This window comes from Harpia harpyja, chromosome 1 (assembly GCF_026419915.1).
Source record: "Harpia harpyja isolate bHarHar1 chromosome 1, bHarHar1 primary haplotype, whole genome shotgun sequence".
NCBI classification, from domain to species: Eukaryota; Metazoa; Chordata; class Aves; order Accipitriformes; family Accipitridae; genus Harpia; species Harpia harpyja.
This window is the reverse complement of record NC_068940.1, coordinates 59190265-59217848: the sequence shown is the minus strand read 5'-3', so window position 1 is coordinate 59217848 and position 27584 is coordinate 59190265. Positions and strand designations below refer to the sequence as shown.

Sequence of the window (27584 nt, the reverse complement as noted above, 5' to 3'; positions counted from 1 at the left end):
TTAATTTCTACTTTAAGATATAATGGGGCAAACCTTACTTCTTCAATGTCCTCAGACATACAGATGTTTAATGAATTTACACCTTTAATTTGCTATAAGTTTCTAAGAGGTAGAAGGCCCAGAAGAGAGGATCTAAAACTGATTATCTATTGTTAGTGCAAGATGGATGTTTCTTGTAACATGTCAGCTAGTTTCTACAGTGCAGTAAGTAGCCTCTCTGGGATTTTTTTCTCATTACTTAAACCTTTCAGAGCTTCTAGCTGTTCTTAAATACAGTGATATGAAACATTTCTAATTAGAGAATATAGTTTATTGACATGAAATTGGTGAGGAAGTTAAATTAGAAATCTGAATTCTGTATAGGACAAATTAGTTGTGGTAGTGAAGTTCTTGATATATTCATTATAATATATATGTTTGGAGATCAGATGCCCATATGTGCTGTTCCCTAAGCATAAATCAAATAGAATAAAAAAGTAGACCCTTCCCCATGGAGTTTGTAATCTTAAGGGTAATACAGGAGGAAACAAATTGCTAAAGAGTGTGAAGAAGCATTGAGACAATACTAGTCAGCATACAGCAAATGGTCACAGCTCTTTGGTGAAATTTATTATGAATATTTTAGTTACTCACTGAAGAGTAGGTTTCTGAGAAACTCCTGAGTTGCTTCTGTTAGTGAAATTAAAAGATGCAGGAGAGAAAGGCTAGATGTCTGTCTGTTACCTCCCGGGTAATTTGCCAATATATTCTGTAACTCTCCCATAAAGCTATCTGTTTGGGAATAGTATGAGGTGCAAAGAGCAAGTTCTGTCTGATGGTTTAGCATAGACCTTGGATTATGCTGAAAACCTGAACATTTTCCGGCTATTTATTCCACCTTTCATTTTAATAAATTTATTTTGATATCTTTTGCTGTATTTTTGAGGCTTTTTACTGTTATCAGTTCAATAGTGTAAGTTCAGCCTGTAAACTCTTCAAATTAAGGTTTGTTTTCTTCTAATTGTGCAGTTCTTTGTTCAGCTGAGCCTCTGCCTAGATTAAAAACATTAGCAATAACTCAAAATAAGTATGTACTCTGAAGATGCTTTCAAATGTTCCATTTTTTAATGAGAAAGTGGTGGAAAATGGCGGGAGGTTCAGAATGCAATGGATTCACTATGCTTCCCTTATTTAACTTTTCTTCTTCTTCCCAAACCCCTTGGTGGTGATTCTGCAAGCATTGCAGCATAGGAATTGACCATTACGGGAGAGTAGCCCTGTTTGTTTATTAACAAGCTTCTATTGCCTGTGGGAAGCTGTGCTGAGACATGCTGTGCAGTGATCAGATTTCATCCAATGTAAGTATCAGGTCAAAATGCAGGATTTGGAAAACAATAATAATGGTACAAGCAGGTAGCTGAAATATCTCTCTGCCAAGTGCTCTCTGAGAAGAGCTATATGTTCAGGACCAACATGAGCAATGGACCTTTGTCAGGTCCTACCTCCAGCTCGTACCTACACGTCTGGGTGCTGTCATTATTGCAGCCACTGAGAAGGTATTTATTTAGTGCACACAGGAGGGGAACAGTGAGACTGTATAGGAAAATGTCAAAGCTGCAGATTTACCTTCTCCCCCCCAACCCCTGCTAAAAAAAAATAAAATAAATCTGCGAAGATGCTTTCTCAGTAGTCTGTTTAACAAGCCTTTTCACAGTGCTGTATAATTTGACACCCCATGATTAAGAAAAGATTAAGCGCCACTGAATGCTGTTTTAAAAGACTCTGCATGGACATTCCAACTACAGCAATATTGCAGTAGTTCCATCTGTATTTAGTCTCAGCACACTGGTGATAGGACTGAAACCTATTAACACTCGTGAAGTTCCATGTTCGAGATCTTTCATTTGAAAATATAAATGCAATGCCAGGCAAAGTAAAAGTTGAAAAGGTTATCCTTTATCTTCTCAAACCAATGGCAAAAAAATCCTAATCTAATTTAGTTTGCATGAGTGTATCGTATTTTTTGGCCTCCCTAGAAAATAACTGTTCCTCATTTTTCTCCAGCTGTAAGTAATATGACTTAAATAGCTCAGTGAAGCAGCTCTATTATTTACTGGTCAAAAAATATTACAAATGATTGAAGGGTTTCTATGAAAGAGAGATGGCTGAGAATTGTTCTCATTTGTTTCCAATTGAAAGTTTAATGCTTATGGCATATTGCAGGGGCAATGTAAATCCATAAGCAGACAGAAAATCTGAAAAATTATCATTTTTTTATGGTTTACATTTTTCTGTTTTTCTCAGGTTTGCAAGTATTTAGTATATTTAAAACACCGTGAGTTTTTCAAAAGTGATTTTTGCATGTCGGATTTGAGGTGCTTCTTACATGGGTATTGATTTTTAGACATTGCTTACTGGCCTGATTGAAACCAAGCCTGTTGAAACAGGCCTAAACCATACAATGAAGGATGAGACAGGGACACCCAGGAGGTCTTCACAACCACAGTTTGTTGTCAGCAAGATGCTTCACCCACTCTGATTTCCCCCATGCAAAGGGGAGAGAACTGCAGACCATAAACCTTTTGAGAGTCAAGATAGTATCTTTCCATGATACCTCGGAAAACCTTAAGCCATGTTTCACATTTTCCCCTAATGAAAGGGAGAGCCTTATGAGAGATTTGATTGAAAAAGTCAATCTGAAGCCTAGTCAGTTAATCTCATACATTGCAGGTAGAACTGAATCTTATTAAAAGTTATGTAGCACCATGTTTAAAATCTTTCATGTGAAAGACAAGTGCAATACTGACTAGTACAGAATATAACACTGATGAAGCCTACTTGTGATCCCTCCTGCTAGTTTTTGTGAGTTTTTACCCCATTTCCCTGTCAGATACTGAGTTTCCCACTCTCATTCCTTGATCAAGTGAAGTTGTTCAAATACCAGGTTTACCTTTACATGTTCTTTAGTCTTACTTGCTTCAGTGAGTCATGAACACACTGTTTGACTATGGGCCTCTTGCTAAAATTGACTGCCAGGAGAGAAATACTGAAATTGTCTATACCGAACGTTCTGCATCCCAGAATCCCACTGGCCAGAGCAGGCTCAGCGCTGAATTCAGACCAGGTCACCTGGGGCTTTGTCTGGTTGAGTCTTGAAAACCTCTAAGGATGGAGATTCCACAACCTCATCTGAAAGCCCTCGTGAAACCTGCTTTCTGAAGGCAGTCTGTGTTGGAGCAGTAGGAAATAAATCCCTTGTTCTTTCAATTATGGTATTGCCAGGTGTTATCTGAAACAATGCTATGGGAAAACAAAAAAGAGATCTAGCATTATTTAAAAATTGACAGTATCACCTTAAAATGATTATTTTCTAAATGTTTTATATGAGTGCTGTGGAACAGTAACATATGCACATACTCTTCCAGCTGTACAGTAAAATTTATGAACCTCACACTTCTGGCACCATTGGTATCACTGTAAGGACAATGGTTTTGCATGAACAGTATTTGTATTGTGGTATGTCATGGTTCTATTATGGTGAAAATGGTTAGAAGACATGGAGTTGTGGGGGTTTTTTTGAAAAAACAGCAAAAGCTTTTATTTTAACTGCATCTTGTTATTTTTAAGCAAATAAGATCATACATACATATGCTTTTTAAATATTCCTAGAGGATATATTTTTTACTGTTTGCAGCTTTATCTTTAAGAGAAATTCATTGCTAAAACCTGTTCTTCTTGGATGAGACCTTTTGATTGCAGAGGAAGTTGAGAATCTTTCTTGAAGTTGCTTTCCTCTTCTTTATCATGCTGTCCATCAGTGAAGCTCAAGCCCATGCAGTTGACTGTTTTCAGACATAATCCATTCAAATTAACTTTTTTTCTTTTTACTGTCTTTTGTCAAATCAGCTGTTGGCTCCTACCACATTGTCCCTTAGCTCAGTTATTTTACCCCTGTTCCTAGCTGCTTTATTCATGGAGTCAGCCACAGTTGGCCAAGCACATTATGAAAAATTCTTGTGATCATATGAACTTCCTCAGCTACAAGTGATGTCTGCTTTGTATCTGCCATCTTCTTGCTCCATCAACATTTCTTCTGAATCTCATTGATAAGCATCTCAGTTACCTTTTCATCACTTTTAACATCAAACTCTCCTCCTCCTGCTCTCTCTATTATTTTCTGCTCTAACCGTTCAACTCCTTTTTTTTTGCTTCCATAGCTCTGTACTCCCGCAGGTTTTTGTTGTTCCTTCCCCTATTTTATCTTCTCCATTATCTTTTTTTCTAATCTCTAGCTCTCCCCAGATTAATTTTAAGAATGGTTCATGCATACTAAAGAACTGAATAGTGATCAGCTTGGGGCAGATAGAAGGTCTGTGTCTTATCCTGTCTCGTCTCTGATAGTAACCAAAGTTTTGGCTCCCCTTTCAGAAAAAAAGAAGAAAAACCAAACCAAACCAAACCAACCCCAAGCTTCCTTTTCTCATTATTTCTTCTATCAATTAAGTTAAAGACTCCTTCAACATACTACCCAGAGCAATTACCTGAAGCTCCTCCTTTTGACTCCACTCTTTCTTTTAGGAAAACTCATGACAGAATCCCTGGTGAAATTTTGGTTTGGACTCTGTCCTCCCCAGAAGTATCAGAGTCCACCCCTCCAGAAATGTGTCATTCTTTGAGTTGAGCTGTGAGACAGGCCCTTGATGGTTGCAGAACTCTATGACCCTATGATAACAAACCACTTTGAATGGGAACTTTAGGCTTGTGGTTTTGAGAAGCAAATAGAAATGAAGAAGGTCCTTTTAGGGATGACATGAACTGAATTAAATGTCCCCCTTTTTAAGGGCTGCAAACTCTAATCCTGCCCTTATGATGCACTATTGCATTTTTTTTCTCTGAGTGACCCAGCTGGAGTCTTGCCTTTTCCTCACTAGTCTGCCAAGGAACCTTTGTGCTGAATCACTGACTATTTCCACTGTAATTGGCTTGGACTTCTAGGGTGAGGGGTGTGCTGAATACTTCTCCTTTTTTGCCCGCTAATTGTTTTCTGTGCCTCATGGGACATTTTCTTGAGATTTTCAGTGCTCCTGTAATATTTGATTTGGAGCTGGATGTGTAGCAAAATGAAAATTGTTTCAATTTGATTAATTTCTTAAATGTTGCCTGTCAGTTTAAGGAAATTCTAAGCAGTTTTTCTTCTTGCTGAGGAGTGAGTTTTAGACTATCTTAAGACTTCCTGTAGGTAAACATATGTCAAAAAAATCCTCAGCCATTTTTCCTCACAGTTATTTCAGCCAAGATTTGTGTTTATCCCTTTATTGGTCCTTTTAGAATAAACAAGAAATAATGGAGTAGTTGTGCTTACCTTGCCCTATTCCCCACTTCCCAGGCAAATCAAGGGTGTCTCTCAGCAGCAGAAGGATGAGGCAGAGTTGTGATTGCAGCCATTATGTGGGGGAGCAGGAAGGTGATAGGAACCAGTGTGCTGGCTTTTTCATTAACAGCTGTATTCCAGTTGTACTGCTCTTTCTGCAGCAAAAATCAGAAATTTTAGCAGATGGATCAGTGCTACAGTGAACTTTGCATTGAGGAATTGTTTCCACAAAGGTACTTGATATCACTGTAGGCATATGTGTGTGTGTGTGTGCACTAACACTAACACACTTGCCAACTAAAACTACAGCAGCCAAAGGATGGGGTCAATTTAGAGAAGGGAGGCGGAGATGCAGGCCTAGCTGAAGAAGACAGGCACATAAGTGTGGTTGTTCTGTGAATATGGCAAAACCTTCTGTTACAGAAGGAACAGTGGGCATCACCCACATTTTGGGGAGAAGAGGACTAACAACAGAAAATATCAGAAGCCTGTGTGACCCCACTGGCTCATCAACTCTGAAAAATCAATCCATGTGTGATTTGCTGCAGTAGAAAAGCAAATCTTTTACAGAGATGGGCATAAAAAGTAGCACTGAAATGCCTGTCACGGTGGGGTTAGAAAAAACAAGGCTCCCTTAGTCTCAAGTCCCATCAGGTTTGGCCTCAGTTCTCTCACCATTTGTACTGTCTTTAAACTCCAGGACACATTCTTCTTAGTCAAGTTTTACATGTTTCCTTAGGAGTGTATCTTGTGAATGTCAACCTGAGAACATCCAATTGCTTCAAAGTGTATTTCCTTGAGAACAACTCACATGCAAAAAAACCCCCAAGTGTTGTCTGATAAAGGAAATCCTTCACTATTCATAAAATATTTGGGTTATTTGAGAAAAGAGGAAATTGCTAAGGATTAGGTTTACAGCACATGAGCATGTCTCAGAAGTGCTACTCTGTAAAGCTTGTCAAGGAAAAAAAAAAAAAAGGAAAATAAATCCCAGTAGGCTTTGAGAGTTTTGCATCCTGTAGTTTATTACATTTGTCAGTAAAAGCAGCAAGGATTATGGAAGTAGATTTATTAATTTTATGAAATCCTGGCACAAAGGATTGGTGGCCCTCTGATAGAAAATGAAGTGGAAGTGTTTTGCAAAAGACAGACATTGTGTACTTGCAGTGAAAAGTTATTATTGCAGCAAGCCTGTTGCAAATAAATCGCTGTAGCAAATCCCTTGGAAGTTACTTGCCTTAAAGTCGATGGGATTATGTTTTATGTCTCCTTGTGTAAAGGAAGATCCTTGGTTTCAATGGGTGTTCAAATTCCTTGGGGCAGTGTACAGAATTAGAACAGCTAATCATAATGAGTTCGGAAAAGTTTCCTGTTGGTGTTTTAGCATTTGTTATTAATGCCTTAAAGGCACACTTTCTGCTAAAATGAAGGTTCATTTTCTCTACTTTCAGCATCTCATCCTTTGTACAAGGTGTCCTTTGGAAGACTTTAAAATATTCAATCCTTTTCAGGATCTTATCATCTGTATGTTGAGAGGAAACTGAGACAAGGACAGTAAGTTGTGCTTAAAATGGTGTTAATTGAAACATGATGATTAGAGCATTTATAAACATGACCTGTTTTTCACCTCAAGGCAGAGTCCATCACGTATGACAGACAAAAATACTGCCATTGAGTTCTGAATTGCTAAAAGCCTTTTCTCAAAGTTAAGTCATATCCATCTGAAAGCAGTTCTGGCTGCTTGCATAAAACCTCTTCAAAGACTGTTCTGGTCTAGTAGGTAAGTAATAGGCAGGTACCTGACTAGGTGCCTGCATCACAGAGATAGCAGTTTCACTTGTCTCTAAATATTTTAGCAGTTTCAGTAGGTATGGGTAATAAAGTCCTATTTTCTCTTAGAAGTATGTCTCTACAGGAGAAGGTTAATACCTTCTGGGCAATGTCAAAGAAGCTGAAAAAGTGGCCTTGCTTTTCTCTTTCTTTTAAACAAGGAAGGAAGTTAAGTGTCCATGCTGGTATAGTAGCACGCTTTTAGTAACCATAGCAGTCTATCTCAAGTACTAATTACTTTAACTCAGACAAAAATAAAAAGCAAGTTTGACTCTTCATTTGTACCAGTGTTCAATTTTTTTGCATAAGTTTAATTGGAAAATACAGCTCCTATTTGCCTAAGATGCTTCAATGGGTCTATTCCCATTGTATCAAAATACTAGATAAAATCATAAACCTTAACATCTTGAGAACCACTTAAGAACTATTTTCCCTGTTTTGAAGGGACAAAGAACAGTTTCCCTAAGGTCACAATAAATGAGTTTCATGTGCTGCAGTCCTTGAGTACCTACTCATCACTGGGCCATCCTTTCCTCATTGCAGAGGAACAATGACATGTTCCAGGCTCTGGTCTCTCACTGCCTCTTCCCCTGCTCTTTATGTCTGGTCTCTATGAGTCTTTCTCTGCAACACAGGGACCTTCACAGCTCACAGATCCAGCTGGCTAAACATCCCTGCTCTCTGTGATCTGGACTCATTGTCCCTTGCTTTCCCCTGCCCTACTTTCTTTTGGAAAGAAAAGAGGATGTATCAGTGGGAAGGAGACAATGCCATGCCTAGCCAGGTTCCTGACTGTGGACAGTAAGGAGATTAGGACTGAGGGGGACACACACCATGAGGGGAACATGCCCACTAAGTGTAAAGTTCTCAAGTCTATTGCAGCCAGGCATATTGGCATGCATCATAGAAAAAGTTTAGCATCATTGTTCTAAGGAAAGTTTAACAGTCATAATGGTTACAACACTGTAGCTCCTGCTCTGCAACTTCAGTGCTCCATGCAAGTGTTACCTAGGTCTTCACAATACCCTAAGAGTTAAGTCAGCAAATACTATTATCACTGTATTACAGCTGAGGAGTCTGGGTCATTTAAGCACAAGCTGAAATGGTTTGCTGGACCACAACCACATAAAGTTTAGATAAAGTAACTACTTTATGTAAAGCTATATAGCAAGTTAGTGAAAGTGCTAGAATTTTATGGCTCTGTGTCCAATGGTTGTTCCCCATCAGATTTGTACTGGGAATGTCAAAGATGTCATTTCATAAGGGTCAGGCTTTTTTAGAAGGAAGCAACCCAAAACCATGTTCCTCCTTTTGTTAATAACATCCTCCATGTGGACAGTAAGCATCTGAAAACCTCAGTGTCTTAATAATGGAAGTGACTTTTTTTAGAAGGAAGCAACCCAAAACCATGTTCCTCCTTTTATTAATAACATCCTCCATGTGGACAGTAAGCATCTGAAAACCTCAGTGTCTTAATAATGGAAGTGACTATATGTGTGCTGTGTAAGTATGTATATCTTGTAACCATCTCATGGTATGAGTGCAAGTCCTTATGTGTCTATATAATATCAGTACATCTGTATGTTTAAATAGGAAGCTTATCCACATGTAATCAGTTGAAATGGAAATCTAGATGTTCTAGTATGGAATTTATTTCTTCTCCAAACTCTGAGTTTATACCACTAATGCATGTGAAATACTCACAGTTATGCTGGAAGTGTAAGACTAAGAACTGATACTGAATTCATCCCATCAGAAACACTGTTTTTTACAAGTACTTATTCTTATGCACAATGTGTTACAATTCTGTAGGGTTTTTCTTCCCTGTTTTCCCCCTTTTTTAACAATTCTAAAGAGCATGTTACTATATCACAGACAGTATTTGATTTGCACTTAAGGGAAATATCACACCTTGTAGTTAAGTCTTCTAATAATCCTCAGACCTCCTCTTTTTCTATCACTTAATTTAAAATTTCCGAATCTTGGAAAGAGGCTGATTTCAATGTATTCCCATTCCTATGCTACAGTGCTGTAGTGCAGTCAAAGAATTTTTCCACATGATCATAGTACTATTATTACTATTGATTTTGACATATGTGGTTCAGGATTCACATGTGGATGAACATAAGCAGTTCTTCTAAAAGCTTAATAGCATTTTCTTTCCTTTTTTTCCCACATTCACATTTGCTCTCTCCTTTCCCCCTTCTTTTTCCTTTCTTAAGAGCTTTCCTCTAACTATAGTTCCTCCCTGAAAGGTTATTGTTAACTTGGTACTAGCTTGTAATGAAAATAGCACATTATTTGTGTATCTTCATTGTGATTTTTATTCAGAAATAACAAAAGAAAGAATTTTAAATGATCAGTGGTTTACTTTCCCTAGGTTATCAGTTTGTGGCCTCTCAGAAAGGGACCTTATTTCTGAAAGCTCAGAAAATCTTAAAGATAGCCCAGATTCACCAAAACACGTTGGTTCCTAAATCCCTTTTACAATCCTTTACATTGATTTTACACTAAGCTTAAAGGATTAAATATTTGTTGAATCTGATCCTAAATCTTTTATTTGAAAGCAGCTCTATTTATGGTTTTTTAATTAAATATGGTGGATAGCAAGAGTCAAAGCTTAATTTAAAAACTGGGAACTGAATCCTATTAAAAACTGTTAAAGTTGTAAAATATACTTTAGTATGAATGGGAATAAGGAAATCATCCACTGCTTTAATTAAAACTAATGAGAACTAATGTGATTTTCTTTCTGTCTTTCTCACTCTAAAAACATCCAATGTGAGCAGCTTCTGTGAAACTTGTGGGTTTGCTTGTACACAGATGTAAGGATTATTTGCGTGCTGTCATTTGCCATAGATTTCAACAGCAGTTTCCACATGTCACGGAAAGCATACCATATAAAGCAGACGTGTGTTCTCCATGTATGCTGTGTCTATAAACCAAGTAGGACATAATTATTTTAACAGAAACTGGACTGACATTGTATAACATTTTCAAAAGGATTCAGAAGGCTTTGCAAAAGAGGACAGCTACAGCACAAAAATACTAATTAAGATGAACTTTTCAAAGTTGATAAGTGATTTGGTTTTTGATTTTGGTTATGCAGTTGAAGATGCATTAAAGACTTAACTTCAGAGAGTGCATTTTCTTTAAATTAGGACTACCACAAGCAGCTCAGATCCAAAAGTAAAAGCATCCTGAGTTCCTACTCAGTCATTTGTTAAAACTGTGGCCTTATTTCTCTCTAGTCACATTAAAAGTCAAAGCTGGTTGGGAATAGAGGTGGAGGGGAAGCATATGCTCACCTGGATTAGCCTGTCATAGTGCTGTACTTCAGAAGCTGAGTATCTAGACTTTTTCCACTCCTGTTGGTTGACCTAGGAGAATGAATAAAGATGCCATAGTCATGTCTTTCCTCCAAGTCACCCAAAAAACCAGCATTTGGACTTCTCTGATGAGAAAGGCTGTTTCTCATATCCAGTACAGAAATGTGTGGTACCCTAAGATTGCTGTTGCATGTACATAAATGACATAGTTCCACTGAAAGTTCTAAATAATGTAAAAGTAAATAAGTCCACCCTATTTGATTCCTTTATCTGAATCTGGTTTTAGTTTTGTTTGTGGTTGGCCTCTATAAGATGACTGGATAACCCAGACACAGAAATTACAGATATTCACTCTATGTATTAAATTGGCATTACATCTTTCAGCATGAATTCAAGTTCTGCTAGGACTTCTAGGAGTCATTAGTGCTTTGCTGAATTTTCGCACACCTGCTTAAAATATGTTGGTTGAAGTGCATGCTGCGAAGTGGAGTTACTTGGCTTATCATTAAGGATAAATCCCAGCTGCAGAGATCTAACAAATCCAGAGGAAGAATTCAGCAAATATGTTCTATTTAGTCAGAAGCGCTTGCTAATCTTTCTCTCTGTCTCAAGCATTGCTTTCACTGTACAATGTGCAACTGGTCAGCTTATGTAAGAAATAGATGAGGGAGTACACTGATTAATGAAGGAACTGGAAAAATGTGAATAGTGAAGAATATCAAGCATTTAGAGTATTCAATATTTCAGGTCAGTAGAAGGTTTTGGAGAAGGAGTGGGAGAAGAAATGAGGGAGAATAGGGCTTAGGGTTCAATGGAAAGTGCCGTGGGGAGTTGTGGGCTTTGGGAACAAGAAAGAGCATTGAAGGTTGATGAGTAATTGAGCTACAGGGATATATTATCTCATGGTGTATTAAGTTCCTTGTGGTGATTATCCTCAGGATGTTAGAGTAGGCGTTGGTTAATGGGAGACTAGGGAGAGGGATTTGGGAAGAACAGGGGAATATGCATAAGAGGAGGGTAGGATACTGGAGCTAGATGGTGAATTGTTAGAGGCTGGGAAAGTATCGTGGGGAAATATTGGATGTTCCTGCTGTATTCTCATACTCCTCCAAGAGCATCTATTTTTGACGATTGTCAGAGAGTGGTCTAGTGTACTGAGCCACTGTGGGTGTTTTTTGTGCTTTTATGTTAGCTTTTATAGTCTCTGTGAAAGGGTGAAGGTTTGCCCATGTGTGGTTAATTGGCAAAGGACAGCAAAGAGTAGTGCCAAATAGAGAAATACGGAAATAGCTTAGTTGGAAAGGTAGACCTCACTGTGGTAACAGGAGATTGGTTAGGCCACCTTAGGATAAGGGCAGAGAGGAGTTAGAAGGTGGTGGGAGCAGAAGCTAAGGATTCCTGAGCTTCTGCTCTAGAATCCTTAATCCCATGCTCTGGAAGAGTTGTATTTTCCCAAACAGATCTGTTTTTCTGAACTCCTGAGCATAAAAAGCACCTACTGCCCCAGCCCACTGCATGTCTCGCCCTGCTCCATTCACCCCGTTCACCCAGCTAACTTTGCTCTTAGGTTTACTAATGCTTTCTGACATGGGGCTTTGGTTCAAATATTGCCAAATATAGTGGAGAGCTCCTGATTGGGTGGCACTGCCTGTGATGTCTCATGGTTGCACTGCAACCACAACCATAAAAATTAGATTAAAACAACAAGCAACTTCATCTAACAATCTAGCTTTTCTTGAAAAGTGTGGTTATCTCCAGCATTTTCAGTACATTTTAACAATATGGGAAATTTAGTATTTTGTTAGCAAGATGGCTTTTGACTGGAGAGCCCTAAGAAGATGAGATGTAAGCAGAATAATTTCTGAAAGATTTCCTCCACATTTGTGTCTGGCAGTCTGGTATCTACCTCCTCTATTGACCTATGGGAAGAAAAGATGCTGGGGGCCAGCTGTTTTTTGCAGCTTGCCAGTGAGGTCTGTGTCACATCAATAATGTCAGTCATTCACCTCACCGAATAATAAATAATGTGCACATCCACAGAAATGAGAGATATTACAGCGAAATGTTATATACAAAGAGGTACTTTAGATTTTAGAAGTTTCAAATCTCAGTGTGGTTGTAAAATTAAAGCAATCCAAAGACACCAAAATTATAGTTCATTTTTCAGCTCTAAGTTTGTGTGCTACTTATTTGGAGAAGGTGCAGAATTCATTACATTCAGCACGATTGTCTCTGCCTTCAAAGCGGAACTAAACCAGGCTTAGCAGTACTGAAGCCACTAAAATCTCAATAATGCTTTTTGATAGCTAGTTATTATTTAATTTTAATTGAGTTATATTGCACAGACATAGTTCAATAGAGAACCTAAATATCGCAGTTGAGATCAGGGCTGTGATGTTCAAGGATCTGCAGACAGAAACCAACATGTGTTTTCTACCACATTATGGGAAACGGTTTCCACCCAAGAGTTAGCTAAGAGTTTAATCCTGCAATTAGTATGCTCTCTGCCCAGAAACTATCACTTGCAGCACAGCAAGACAGATGGATTTCGGATTAGAAAGAAATCTCTCCCACAACAGAGTAATGCACAATTTATCAGATATAACTTGGGACAGTGGCTCATACTCCTCTGAAGCAGCTCTGGGAGACAGGATATCAGAAAATTATTATTTGTATTTCATTCCAATACAAAGTGGGGCCCATTGTGTCAGACACTGTATAAACAAATAGTAAGAGATGACTCCAGTCCCTAACATTTTATAATCTAAATAGGCAAGGCTAACACAACTGTACAGGAAATATAAGGATATGGCAAGGGAACGTGATTTGCCTGTGATCACAGTGTTGACTGGTGATAGAGCAAGAAGCCAAATAAACTGTTTGGATTCCCAACTCTGCAGTCTGTACTGTGGTTGACCTTACTATTAGATGATTATTAGTTTCTTCTGATGAGTTTCTTATATTTTCATCATTTTCTTTCATATTCAGTGTTACTGGTTTGTCAAAATTGCTATACAGAGAATAAGCCCCAGGAGGAGCAGGAAGCTGGTTACGCTACTTACGTGAAAAAGAACAAAGAAGTAATAGATCTATAATCAAGGTAGATTTAAACATTTGTATGTCATAGCAAGCAGTTCTTCTACTTTTATATATATATTTTTTATATATATATATATATAAAGTGTACCATCAAAGATTACTTTAAGCAAAAATAGCAGCTGGCTTTGAAATTAATGAATATAATCTGTAACAGGTACATATATAAAGCATGAAGTAATTCCTGGCATTCTTCAGTTGATACAGTATCTGAAAGTTGGGGAGAAAACATTACAATCCAGGAAAGCTACACAAAGTATTTTATTTTATGATTTTTTTTCCTGCAAGTGGATGAACAAGCATTACAAACATGCCCTACACCTGTAAAATCTAGTTATATGGCAGGTAACCAGGGAATATTCTGTGTTTTAAAATGAAATCTGCACATTGAATCAGGCAGAGAACAGCTGGCTTAGCGATCAGCCTGAGAATCAGAATAATCTATGAAAGGTATTTGTGTTAGCATTAAACATTTTTGCATGCTGTCAGTGCAGAGGATAGCCTCTGAGCTTTGTGGATTAAGGAAGTGGCTGGTATGACTTTATGGAATTGGGTTGCCTTGTTAAGGTGGAAAACTCAATTAAAATTTAGTTATGAGAAAGCTATGTGAGCCCTTGTGATTTACTGCTACACAATGTGGATTCATATTTTAAAAGGCAGAGTTTTCAGTCAAATTCCTGTCAAGTTATTAGGGAATAAGGCTATGGTCATTTCTGCAGCATGTCATTCCTTTTTGAGCAAGAGTTATATACCGATATGCATGTCTATCTGTTAAGCAATAAAAAGGCAAATGAAGATAAAAAGAAACTATTCTTTAATAGCCAAATACAAATACACTTGGAAGACTAACTAAAGCACAAACTAGGGAGGTGCAATCCTGGATATAAGAAAGAACTGATGATTAATCTTTGTTAAACTGTCTGTACTGTGTTTGGGAGCAATCTACCAGCACCAAGGCAGAGCAGGCATTCACTTACTACAGCATCTCTAGTTCTAAAGTTAGGATGTAAATCCCATTTTTTCCACAAACTGGAGTTGACACAGCTACTTTTAATCCATGCTTTTAGATATGTCATTGCAAACTGAGGGTGGATGCTTTTCCCTTGGATTTTGCTTGCATTTATGCCTGTACAAAATAATTTACATTAACTCAAAATAGGAAATTATAAGAGAAAATTAACTAAAATCAGATTAACCAAAAAGCTAAAATTAAATGGAAACAAAACCTGTTAGTATGGAACAAAAGTGCCCCCACACAGACTTGCTCCAAAATAACTAATTGTATGAAGTAAAACCAACTGTTATTTTAGTTCCAGGTTTTTTGTGCAGAGAAGCCCTAGGACCTCTGGCAATTAAAATATAATTGTTCTTGTGATGCAAATATTTACAACCACTCTAAGGCTTTAACCACTCTTTTAAATTGCCAGTGCAGTGTAAAGTAGACACAGCGCTGCTGAAAATGAGGCCAGAGATAGCGAGGCCAGAGGCAGCAAGGCCCTTCATATTTTATAAGGATTTTTAGGAGGCAGCACTTGCCAATCGTATGAGGTAAAAGAAAGGAGAGGAGAGGTCGAAGGGTTTGCAGTGAAAAAGCAGATTGTGGAAAGCAGAAGAAATACAGTAAATGAAAACCCACAAGTACAAATGGCAAAGGATTAAAGGTGAGGGGCTGTGTAGGAGGGGGGTGCTACTGATGCTCCCAGACATTCAGGGATGGAAAAATTCCATTAAAACTAAGCACCTGCTGCTTAAGATTAGGACTTCAAAATTACAAACCATGTCAGTAAAAGCATTTTGCTTTGCAGTTTAAAGGGGAGCTAAAGGAAACAGCCAAAGTATTAGGAGGTGGAAAAAGAGACAATTGGGAAATATTTTAATGAAACTGATCTGTGCACATTTAAGATGGGATATTGCTTAGGCATGGCTGGTTTCAATCTGATTTTAATTTTTGTTCACCAGCTTTTCAGCTGTCTTCTTGAGCAAAAAGAGACTTTTTAGTTTAGTTTAGTCAGGGGATAGGCTTTGGATGGCTTCCTAACCTTGTGCCTCATTCCTCTTCATGGGTGTGTCTGACTTAAATTTCTGTTTCTTAATCCTACTCTAATCTTTGTGGGCGAGGAGAGATGATTTCTGACTCTTTTGCCCATTGTAGGGTAGAACGCAACACTGAAATCCCTTCTGACGGAGTAAAGGCTGGCAAATGTTAGAAACCACAAGAACTTAGATACAGAACCAGCCTATACTTAACTGACATACACACGCTCTCATTGGCATGCCCACACAACCAAAAACCAAACTGAAGGCTGCTTGGTTTGAAATGGCTGTTTCTCCTGCCCCATACTGCTTTGATATTTTCAAGTTGATTAGCTGAGTATCACATGTCAGGTATTGGCAGCAGACAATGGAAAGCCAAAAAGCTGTTCCCAGTCCTTCACACTGAGATAGTATTGATCAAATTGTCACTTATAAATCGGTGGAAAAAAGCAGCCTAATCTGCAGCATGCCCTCTCTCTAGTCCCACTCCCAGACTCCAATTTAAGCACTGTTTCCCTTTAAAGAACTTAAAATTAACCTGATGATTGCTTTTAAATAGGAAATAGGAAAAAAGAAGTGGCTAAAAGGAGTTATATGTCTAGAGTTTTACTTTCCTCTGCTCAATGAAGGGATACTTGCTCTTCTTGTCTACTTTGAATACCAGATGTCTCTGCATAGTCAAATTGAGACATCCTGAAAGAGAAAGATTTTCAGATGTCCTCAGCTTTTTCTGGAAACTGGGCCCCTTTAAAGATGTCTCAAGTATGACACTCAAAAACAGAGTCATCCCAGATTGCACAGTGCTTTTCGAAACTCAGCCAGCATTTTTAGTAGCCTGTGCCTCAAGGAGTCTGGGCACCTTACCCAAAAAGAGCTAAAAATGTAATTTACAGTTCTTCAAGTAATCCAAAACAAAGTATCAAATCCCTTCGCATCTTCCTTTGCCAGGGAAAGTCCCTGTGCACTGGAACTGGCCTCATTCTGCTGCACAAGGGACAGCAGAAGTAAATGGAGGGTGGAGTGGGAGAGCTTTTGGAAGAATGATCAGGCTGTGCATAGTGCTCAGCCCTACTTAATCACAGATGCCTTGCTTGAGAATCGAGTTCCAAATATTTCCATGGTGCTCAAACATAGAGTTACCTGGCTGTCATCTGTGCTGCAGAATTTCAACCACCAGAATTTCCTTGGCTGTGCTGCAGCTGATGGCTTTTTCCATTATTTTAATACTCACTCAGCAGATACTTACTTGGTGTGGGTCACTAACTAGGCAAGAAAGTATTGACCGACTGTTGAATTTTCCAAATGTGAAGGTTAATATGCCTGTGTATTGTGGCCACAGAGGAACAGTCTAAAGACGTGCAGAATAAATGTGCATGGCAATATGCACACAGCACATGGCAGACACATGATTTGACATCTAGCTACATGTCTGATCTTTGCCCTTTTATAACAATACACCCCTTCTGAGACTTAATCCTTTGGCCAAAACCAGGGATTGTCGAGGAAAAATTAGTCAATGTAAAAGTCTTAAGAAGTGATTGAAAATAGTTCTGCTACAGGTGGACTGAGGAAGGCTTTCATTCCTCAGTTTCTTTTTCTTAACAGGCTAAGATGGATGTTGTAAGACATTAATCATCCTAAATAAATGAATAAATCATCTGTACTAATATACAGATGGGTTGTAGTGAGGTTAGGGAACTAAAGCAAAGCAATGTGATAGACTGCTTCTGTCATGAATGATTTGCCACCCAGCTCACTTTCTATTCTGGCTACCAACTATTGCTGCCAAAGGAGCTGTTACAGTGGGGTTTAATAGCATCAAACAGGAATGCCAGGTAGACCTGTGGAACAGACACCTCTGGTTTTGAAAAGAGACTTAGAGAAGCATGATTAGAGCCATCACAGATAATTATCTTAACATGAATTCCCATTACAAGGCATACTGAAAAGAGCTGGTCCGCTCTTTAGAGGTATAAAAAGGGGACATAGAAAAATGCTTTTTCTTCTGTGCAATAATCTGTGCCCTGTTCTGATGTCCATGCTTACAGAAGGGTACAGCAATAACAAGACAAAGACTTCGGGACGGGCCACAGAAAAATGCTCCCTAGGGGCTGGAAGATCAGACTTGTGAACCTTGTCAGGGTGTTTGGGAGTGATAAACGCATTTTCAGAAGTGGCTTAGGAGAATGTTTTGAATATTCTTTCAAATTTCTGTTAAAAAAAGGCCCAAAGGTTTTTAATTTTTAGTTATTTTTACCAGTTGTTTGGAGAAAGCTTAAAGCCTCCTACACTGAAAAAAGTGCCGCTTTAGCGAGTAAGAGATTAGAGAGAAAATTATACCCAGCCTTAGGTTCAGGCTGTGTATGTTCTTCAGCATACATTGTCTTGCATCCCTGAATTAAGAGACTAGAATCAACTTCAGGTATCCAGGCTTCAGCTGGTTGCCTAAAGAGTAAGGAAGAGCTCATCTGCAAGGAAGAGCTCATCTGCTCCCACTCTGATGATGCACAGCTGGCCAAGAGGATTACTTTTGGGGCTCTGAAGAGCCAAAGAATCTAACTTATAGCTGGAGACAGGACACAGGAAAGGACAAATTGGTGTACTGAGGAGATACAGACACTTTTGGGTTGGCTGGTGTATCTTATTCCAACATGCAGGGTCACACTAACCACAAGGCATGGGACTTGGCAATAGTTTTCACCAGGCTCGGTAGGAGGGCCCCGAGGAGCTTCTTGCCTTCCTGCACAGCTGGGGGCATGATTCAGCTTCCAGGATCATGTGAGTGTGTTGCAACTAGGCAATTCTCTGTCCTTACAAGAGGCTCATTTCAGGTAGCATTTTGATTTTTCTTGTTCCATACTCGGAGCACACTTCTCACTAATTACTCTCCTTAAGATAGAGTAATTAAGACCTTTGGATTTACAGTAAAGATATCTACATGAAACAGTATATGGCTAAGTATTAGAGGAGGTTCAGGTAGGCCATCTTAACCCCAGCCCTGTTGTGTGGAAACAGTTTTGGTTATGGGCATTTCAGAAACTCATATGTTTTATGCCCAGAAATAACCATTATGCTCATATAGTCTGACCTCCTGTGTGGCAAAAGCCTTTCAGCCTCACCCCGTAATTTCTGCATTAGGTACACATCCTGTGGTTAACCCGCATCCTGTGGTGGGATTATATATCGAGTTTTGTATTGATTAGATTATGACCCGAGACAAATTACATTTTTAGCTTGGGTTTTCAGTAGTTTTGGCTTGCCTCTGTAGGTTTTTCCTTTTAGAGTTTTGCAGGGCTTCTCCCAGTTACTCTTCTTTGCCATCTAGTTCTTCAGCTCCTTCCTTCAAGAGCAATTTCTGTTGAACTAGAAGTCTCTAACTTCCTTGCCTTGGGCTTGCACAGCCTGAATACACCTTCCACGATACTGTAGAAAAAATGCCTAGAAGAACTTGTTCCATGAACACTGGAACTAAATATTGTTTTCCTTCAGACTTGCAGCCTTTATAAACCCTGTACGTAATCCTTACGATAACCTGAACTTTTCTCATATCCTTTATGCCTTGTCTCCCCTGTGAAGGACAGTATGTGCTAGGTGACCCTTGCAGAGCTGTATCTGTACTTACTGGTGAGCTATTTGCAGCCAAACAGAATATATAACAGCTGAGTTCTTTGGTTTTTTTAATGTCATCAGGGCAGTAATTGGGGTGTCTGTCCTTCAGCAGTTGCCAATTTTCACAACACTGGTAAGAACTTAATTTTCCTTGGGATTTCTACACTTTTGTCAAGATTGACAGGTTCAGAAGTTACTGTGTGTGGTGGGGACAAGGCAGACAGATGATTAGAAAGACAGCACAGAGACATAAACTTGTTTCCTTAGGAAATGGAGCTACAGATTATTACCCAGGGAATTCATGGTTCTTTAAAATTGCTACCTCTGGGTATTCTTACTAGTCATTTTCCTTCCTGTCTTTCTTTGAATCTTCTCTTAAGGTCTTTTGGGGTTTCAGGAAGGAGTGGGACCATGTGAGTCTGCACAAAAAGTTAGGCCAAATTTTCAGCATTGTGAGGTGATACATGTGGGAAGCAGTAGACACCACCTTACTGCAACTTTCTTAAAGCTTTTTGGTGCCAAGAGTCCTCTTGCAAAATTACATTATTTAAATGATGTAATTATGCAGGATTACTCTCAAATATGCAACCAGAGTGACTGATAAATGATTTCCTTTACTCCAGCAGTCATGCAAGACTAATTAGGTACAGTTAGTATGGTGACACTTTGAAAATGTAAAGCTTTATATAAATGTTGAGTGGTATTTACACTGATTATATACAGGATGTTGGTTAATAGGAAATACATAAGATGTTTTTTAATGCATTTCTATATGTGCAGCTTCAGGTAAGAAAGTACTTTTATAAATGTACTTTGCAAAGGGTTTTAAGAATTATGTAATGGATGCTTTGAATGCCTAAGTGTGGGTTTAAAAGTGGCCTGATTTTTAGACACTCATCTGTGGCTATCACACATAAACTACATTTATGCTCTGTCTGTCAACTTCCCTCACAATGCGTCAGTTTTTACATTCTCAACTCTTGTGACGTTGGGTGGTCCTCATGGCTCTCCCGTGGCAGTCAGCATTGGCCAAATGAGAAAAGGTAAACAGGTGGCTTGTAGATATTTCTAGTATTGATACTATTTACTTCCCTACTGATTTTACTGTTTACTACTACTATATACTAATTTATTTATATCTGTGTTTGTATGACACCTAGAACAAAGTATACTTTTTTTAATTATCGCTTGAAAAAGTTTGTCCATCCTCTATGTTCTCAGTTACTCATTCCTACTCATCCTGCCAAAGTTTTCCACCCTCTCAGCTGTGCTGGATGCCAAGTGAACACTTTGTGTGGCTGTGCTGTAAGTGGGGAAGGAAATGGAAGCTGCAGTGAGGGAAGGAGGAGCAAGTTTTTGAATATTATCTCCTTAATTGCTTTTTTTCAAATCTATTACAGATTGTTCATGAAAGGTAAATCACCAGCTCTAATGTAATGCAAAAGGAAAGGATCTTTCCCAGCAATTAGATTCCTGAAAAGTCCCCCGAGCTCTGAAACTTTCAAATCTGTGGCAAGAAATAGAAAAAATGTGGGATTTCCCCAATTAAGATGGAGTGGATTATTTATTCTGGAGATTTCCTTGAAGCCTGTGTGCAGTACTCATACTAGCAGGACTTTTTAATGAGCTTTTTTGTCTGCGTGTACTTTTCTACTTTGTGTTTCATCAAGGGGAAGAAGCCTGGTGTAAAGGCAGCGTAGCCAAGCTGAGCTGTACTGTGTGCTCGGGCACCCCATCTTCTCAGCTGTGAATAACAGATTGATGGAAGTCACGTCTGGGACCAAAGAGAAGAGACCAGACACTCAAAATGAAGTGTTCCTGGTCTACTCCTGGTAACATTTCCCTGCACACATCACTTCTAACGCCCAAATATCCTTCATGGCAGCCATGAAGCCCTTCTTGCCAACTTATTCTGTATTGTTTTCCTTTTCATTGCCTTAAAAGTCACTGCTTGTTTCCTGCTGATCCTCCTTTAGGCCAGTTTCATAACCAGCCAATTGCATGCTCCACACACTTGACCTGTAGTGTATATGGGATCTGGGTGCGAATGTATTGGCTCTGGGCCATTGCTGTTGACTGTTGATATTTCATTGGAATTGCAAAACTGTTATGTAGCAACACCATGTTATTGGAAGAGGCACAAGTGTTTGGTTTGTTTTCATGCGATTCCTACCTGTATATAAGCTACACTGAGAGCTAGGGTAGAGCTAACTAACAAGTAGTGTTGGGTTTCTCATTGCTCTTTTTTACCAATGTAGATGATATGTATACACATACATTAGCTCAAACTTCCCCTTTCTTTTCCTTGTCCCACTTGAATAATAACAAATAATCATGAATTTTCCCTGAGCTTGGCTGTCCCCAGGTCTGATTCCCTCTACATAGTTTGAGAGTTAGATTGCTTCAATATGCTCCAACCTGTGCTGTAGAAAAAGTGTTATCCAGTGACTGCTGCACAATGCTGCAGGACTGCTATTTGTCAGGACAAAACAAAGATTGTTACCTTTATCCACTTTTATATACTGTGCTTTGCACCTTTAATATTATTCAAATTCAACTTTAATTTCTGCTACTTTTAGAGTAAAACTGACTTTGCTTCTGCAGCCCCAAATCTCAGCAATGCCCAGTGACACATTGCAAATACTGCCGCATGTTTCTCCTGTTTAAAGTGAATGTTCAAAGGCATTTCATTCTTGCAGGGCCCTTCCTGTGGGCCTGTTTCAGAGGTTTTATCTCATTTTTGTCTTTTGCTTTAATGTGTTTAGTATGTCTTGACCTATTAGCTCAGTTTGATGCCTAGCAATACTATAGTAGATAGGCACCAAAGAAATAGAATTTATTATGACGATGTTGAGTACAAGTACAGGGGAAGTCTTCAAGATGTCTTGGTACAGTTGTCATTGTGGTTGTTACTGATACAAATTTTGATTTATTGTTGCTCTATTAGCTCTTGTACATTATGTGGTGTGCACGGCATGTATTTTAGTAATGTGCCAAAGTCAAAATTATAATAATAATAATAGAAGAAGATTAGCCTAGAATTTAAATGTGGGGAAAGAGCTCTTTGGTTTACTGGCAATGATAATCAAAACAAAAAGAGAAGCAGGCTTTTTTTAATTGAACAGGACAAAGGTAAATCACAGCTAGCACTCATTCCTTCATTGCTTTTTTCAGGTGATCATATGTGTCCCTTTAACTCCATGGCTGAATTGAGTATAGGGTCCTGCTTACAGCCAGGATGCACAGGTGACTGCTGTCTTACCTCCTCCAACTAGTAACCCTGCTTCTACTCCAGCAAAGGCCTGTTTTCATCTGCAAGGCTCTCTGTAACTCACCCACATGCAAATGCTTCTGACCTTAATTAAAGCAGTTCACCTCTCTCTGCCTCAGGGGATGGTTTCCTCATAAGGGAGTTGTGTTTAATTAGCATTTGCATAGCATTCTGCTGGTTGCTCTCCGGGAGCGTTGTTCGGTAGGAGCGTGGGATTGCTGAAGCCTGACTGGCAAGCTTTGCACCCTCCTAATTGACACAGAAGCCAAGTAGAAGTTACAGAAGGAAAGAACAGAGAATCGTTAATGATGGATCATTAGCAAGTAGCTCCTTTGAATGAATGTAGATAACTTTATAACTCTATCAAAGTGAAAAGTAGCGTGATGAATTATGCATCAAACAATAAAAGCTCAAGGAAGACACTGGTTTTATAATTGCTGTGCAATTTTCTAGCATGCTCTAGTTTGTAAGATTAATTTCTTTGGGAAATGTGAAGCATTCTATGCCTGTTGTACACTTAATGTCAATTTTGTTTTTCTCTCATTAGAGGTTTTATTCTGTGTCTTTTGATATCACTGCAAAAACTCCCAGGGTTTGAGATACGCAATTTTTATACTAGCAAAAATTTGCACAAGCAAGTGAAAAGTGTATAGCTACTAAACTAGTTCCTTTGAGGGTTTGCTGATTTTTTGGTATAAGGAGTTCTCAGATACACACACCTGAAATAAGATTGCTTTATAACTGTATATTATTATATTTTTCAATAGAAATTGCCTAATAGTTTTGTGGCTACATTGAATTTCTAGACTTATAAATCTCTAAGGGGCATTTTTGCTCTGAAATTATCTTCAGAAGCATTTCAGTTGGCATGGATAGATCATTTCTGTGGCTTGCACTAGTGCCAGTTCAGCCCTCAGTCAGTCCTAGGAAGAGGAATTAATATAAGTGAGCTGTTTCTTAGCTTTCATGAATATTAGTGGGTGAAAGGGACTGTGGGAGATCATCTAATCCATCAGCAAGTCCCAGTAGAAACAGCTATGCTAGAATAATTCTTGTTCCTGAAGACCTGATTGGTAAGAACTCTGCAGCCTCCTCGCATGGCCTATTTAAGCATTTTGCTACCCCTACCATTATAAAAGTTTATTTTCTAGTACCTAACTTCACTTTCCTGTGTTGCAATTTAAATCAATTATTTCTCATTCATCATGAATGAAAGGACATGAAAAAGGATTTACTTCCTCCTTGCAGAAAGGTCACATGGATTTTTGCGGGGTTTGGCGTTTTTGTGGTGGTGGTTATTTTTTACATTTTTTGAAGACAATTTTGAAGGCCTTTTTCCCTGGCCTTTCTCTTTAGGTCCACGATCCCGCTTGGTTCAGTCTGTCATCTTTTCTCTGATCATTTTGGTTGCTGTCCTGTAGAACCTCTTCAGGTGTTCCAGATGGCTGTGCAGTGGAGGCCCCACATCAGACACTGCTCCAGGTGTGACCTGCCGGCTCTAACTAAAGCAAAAAGATTATTTCATGTGTCCTGCAGACTTCTCTCTTGTTTGTACATCTCTGTATGACGCTTTTCTTTTTCGCAACAGCATGAGGTTGTTGACTCATCTTCACTTTGTGATCTAGAATAACCCTTAGCTATTCCTACCTTGCTATTTGTCCCCTGCCCTGTATTTATATAATTAAATGTAATTCCTTCCCTTTGACATTATTAAATTTCATCCTGTTTTATCAGACCATTCTTCCAGTGTAGCCAGGTCATTGTGAAATCTGCTTCACAGTCAGTTTTAGCTTGAAGTCCTCAGAAACCTGAGCAGGTATGATCTGAGTTCCATCAGCCAACCCAGTAAAAATATACTGATTAGTGCTTCATCCTGAACAGATTCCTCTGGAGCTCACTTGAAACGTTCTTCTGTTGTAGAAGATCCCAGGTAGTAATTCTCTGAATATGATTTCCCTCTCAGTATTGTACCTGGCTTCAGATTTACCTAGGCCATGTTTCTTTAGTGAGTTTATGGAAAATAGCAGAGAATTTTCTTCCTGAAAGTCAAACCTTGATCTGGAATCCTAGTGGTTGGAGGGTCATCTCACCTGACTTCAGGTGTCTGGGTGGTATAGAGGTCTGCATCTAAGATACTTGTCTACCCTCTCCTTTATGGAGAAACATAGGCGATCTCAATTCATCTGGCCAGGTTTAGTCATTTACCAGTGTCTTAGAAGAACTACACTCTAAGTTTGTCTTTTCATCTGCAGTGATTCCAAAGGGAGTCTAAGCAACTAAACATCTATATCTAGGCTATTGGCATCTAAAGTTAGATGGGATGTATCTCACCTCCAGCCCTTCTCCTGGTAGAAAGACAAGAGATCGAGCGTATGCTATTTGTTCTTAATAGATACATGCTGGCTGTTACTCATCTCCTCAGTACTTTCATTGTGATTATTTGTTCAGTATTTAATGGAACTTGAAGTTAAATGTTTTGGTCTGCAATTTCCCAATTCTACCTCCTCTCCTTTTTAAAAAGAGGAACCGTACCTGCCCTCTTCCAGGAGCATACTCATCAGGAATGTACAAAATCAGCTTGAAAAAACCCTCTTTTTCTAAGCATCCTTCATCTTATTTTGTCCTGCTTGGAGGTGGATACCTTTACCGTATTAACCATTTGATTACAGTCAATGAGGACTGTTGAAAAAATGGCATTTTGGCATGCTGCATGACCTTTGTCAGCATCTCTCCTTAAATAAGTAGTAACTTCAAGTAGTGAACTTCCCTACTCCTGCCCTTATAGGATGACTTCTTGCTGTGGTTCACTTCCCTTGCTGGATGATATTCTATGTCTTCAGAAATACGTCAAAGACTGTTCCACCTATTAAAACGCTCTATATATTTCTTTGCATTTCTAAGTAAAGCTGTAGTGTCATAGGCAAAGACATAACTACGTATAACTTTTTCTGTAAATTCTTTTTGATGATATAATAAAGACCATAACTATGAATAGAGGAATCGTTCTGCCAATTGTCCAAAGCATCAAAGGTTGTTGAATTTTGTATTAAAGAAAAGGTTTCAACTGACAATTTGGGAAATTACTGTCCACTATTTCTCTATAAAACAGTTAGTCTTTCTATGCATACGCTGAGTGCATATCTCAGTTTTGATCCCAGAGTAAATTTGTAGCTCATTCTGTCTTCTGAAACTGGTAGTAATAGTACAGCTACCTGTCTGCAGGGAACTACACTGAAACCTCTGTTCAGTTCACTACAGAGGATTGCTAAAAAGTGAGACCTGACTTCCTGCAATAGACATTAAAGTCTTCGTATCATTGCCAGCTTCCCTAAGTGACATCCACCTTTGAAATTATTCTTGCCAGAGTAAATAAACCATTGTTGATTTTTTTATGGCTGCTGCTACCTATATTTTTCATAGAAAATGTAAACCAAGCTGGGGAATATCATTGCTGTGCGTGATGTCAGTCTTACATCACTGCAGGATAATGGAGCACACTGCAGAGGTACTTGAGCTGTTGCTAACTGGAGATGGTGCTTCCCATCATCCCGTGCGCTGCTCCGACATCAGTAACAGTGTGTTAACATGACATTTCATTGCACTCTTATGCTTGTGCTGCCTCCTGTTGTAGACAGTGTGGGGATTTCTGCACCACATCCTGTTGTGTGGGCTGGGTATCGCCTGTGTTGTTCCGGTAGCAGAGAGTGGTAGACCTGTGATGTGATATGTATGACTCAGAGCACCCCGATATACATACCACTGGGAACAATAGGAAGACTTTTTAACGTTGGGCGAATATTCAGCAATTCTGCATTTGGGTGAACTACTTAAAACTGCCTTATTCGTACATTATTGTGAACTGGGATTTTTTTTAGTCTATAATTCCAGAATATAACATTTCTGCGATAAGGACTGTGGTAAGACTGCTGTGAAAATGAGATACTTCCTTTAAACTAACATAGACGCTTCAATATAAATATGGGCAGTAACTTTTGAAAATAATTTCCCTCCTATCTGCTTTTTTTACAGGACCAGGTGTCAGATACAGTGAATTTGCTGTGTCACATCCGAAACCACCTCCGCTTGTTGGACAGCATACAGTGGAGATACTGAAGGGCATGCTGGGGTATGAGGATGATGCCATAGAAGAACTGCTCTGCACTGGTGCTGTGGCTCAGCATGAGGTCAGATAAGGAACATTAGCTACATTCCTTCACACTGAGTTCACATTACTTTGTCCTCTCTTTGCTCCCTTCAGCTCCCCTAATGGGACTCAAAGAGAAGACATAATTTAATTCCTAATTTTGTTCCATGTGTGTTTGTATGATTTTAACACTGATGTATCAAATAAACAATTTCATACTGTCTGAGTGAAAGATTTTCTTGGGGGGGAGGGTGGTAAATGTAATTATACAGTCCTGTGTGGCTACTCATTTTCAGTACTTCATATGGGAAATGGAGTTCTTATAATTACAGTAATTGCCTAAAAGTTTGTCCCCAGAAAGACATAATGTTAGTGAAAAGAAGCAGAACCTTAAAAATCTGTACACTAGACTCTCCACTTGCAGAAAGCTGCCTTGTACAATTATTTTAGTAGAAAATCATTTATGTACAAATTGGTGGTTGATCTGATTGATTTTGAACAGAATTATCAATCATGAACTCTTTGTTCATCTCTATTTTAAATCATGGGTAGAGTAACCATTGCAAAACTCTCTTCTGTTCCCTGGTATTCCCAATTACCAATATGTCTTTATATTACATTGCATGGTCATGACAATCCCAGTGTGTTAGCAGAAATAAGCTGAAATTAGCACAGTTCTTCAGTTATGAAACAAGCCTATTCCAAGACTGGTTGAGAGACAAACTATGATTGAATAGTCTTTTGTAATTTTATTCAGAAAGGCCCAGAGTACTGTTAATTAAACGCTGATCCACAAAAAACCACATGCTGAATGTCAAATACCAGAACTTGCCAGACTCCTCAGTCTGGTTCTGTGGGTAGGTACTCATCCCTATCTCTGAGTGTAGTTGCCATCCAAAGCACCTTTCACTATGGAGAAAA

At 38.8% G+C, this 27584-nt stretch overlaps 1 protein-coding gene across 12 annotated transcripts in view; it reads left to right on the top strand.

Annotated features, from left to right (window-relative positions):
- The window catches only part of SUGCT (succinyl-CoA:glutarate-CoA transferase), a 338446-nt gene extending 311560 nt beyond the window's left edge, over positions 1–26886 (top strand). For 6 of the 12 annotated variants that reach the window (XM_052795879.1, XM_052795895.1, XM_052795888.1 and 3 more), the window contains 2 exons: positions 20211–20291; positions 26549–26886. In XM_052795879.1, the coding sequence (XP_052651839.1) occupies positions 20211–20291; positions 26549–26712 (245 nt within the window). In that variant the 3' untranslated portion in view covers positions 26713–26886. Of the gene's footprint in view, positions 1–20210; positions 20292–26548 lie in introns of those variants that run through there. The other 6 variants (XM_052795965.1, XM_052795862.1, XM_052795916.1 and 3 more) reach the window with 3 other exon arrangements.
- The last annotated feature ends 698 nt before the right edge of the window (positions 26887–27584 follow it).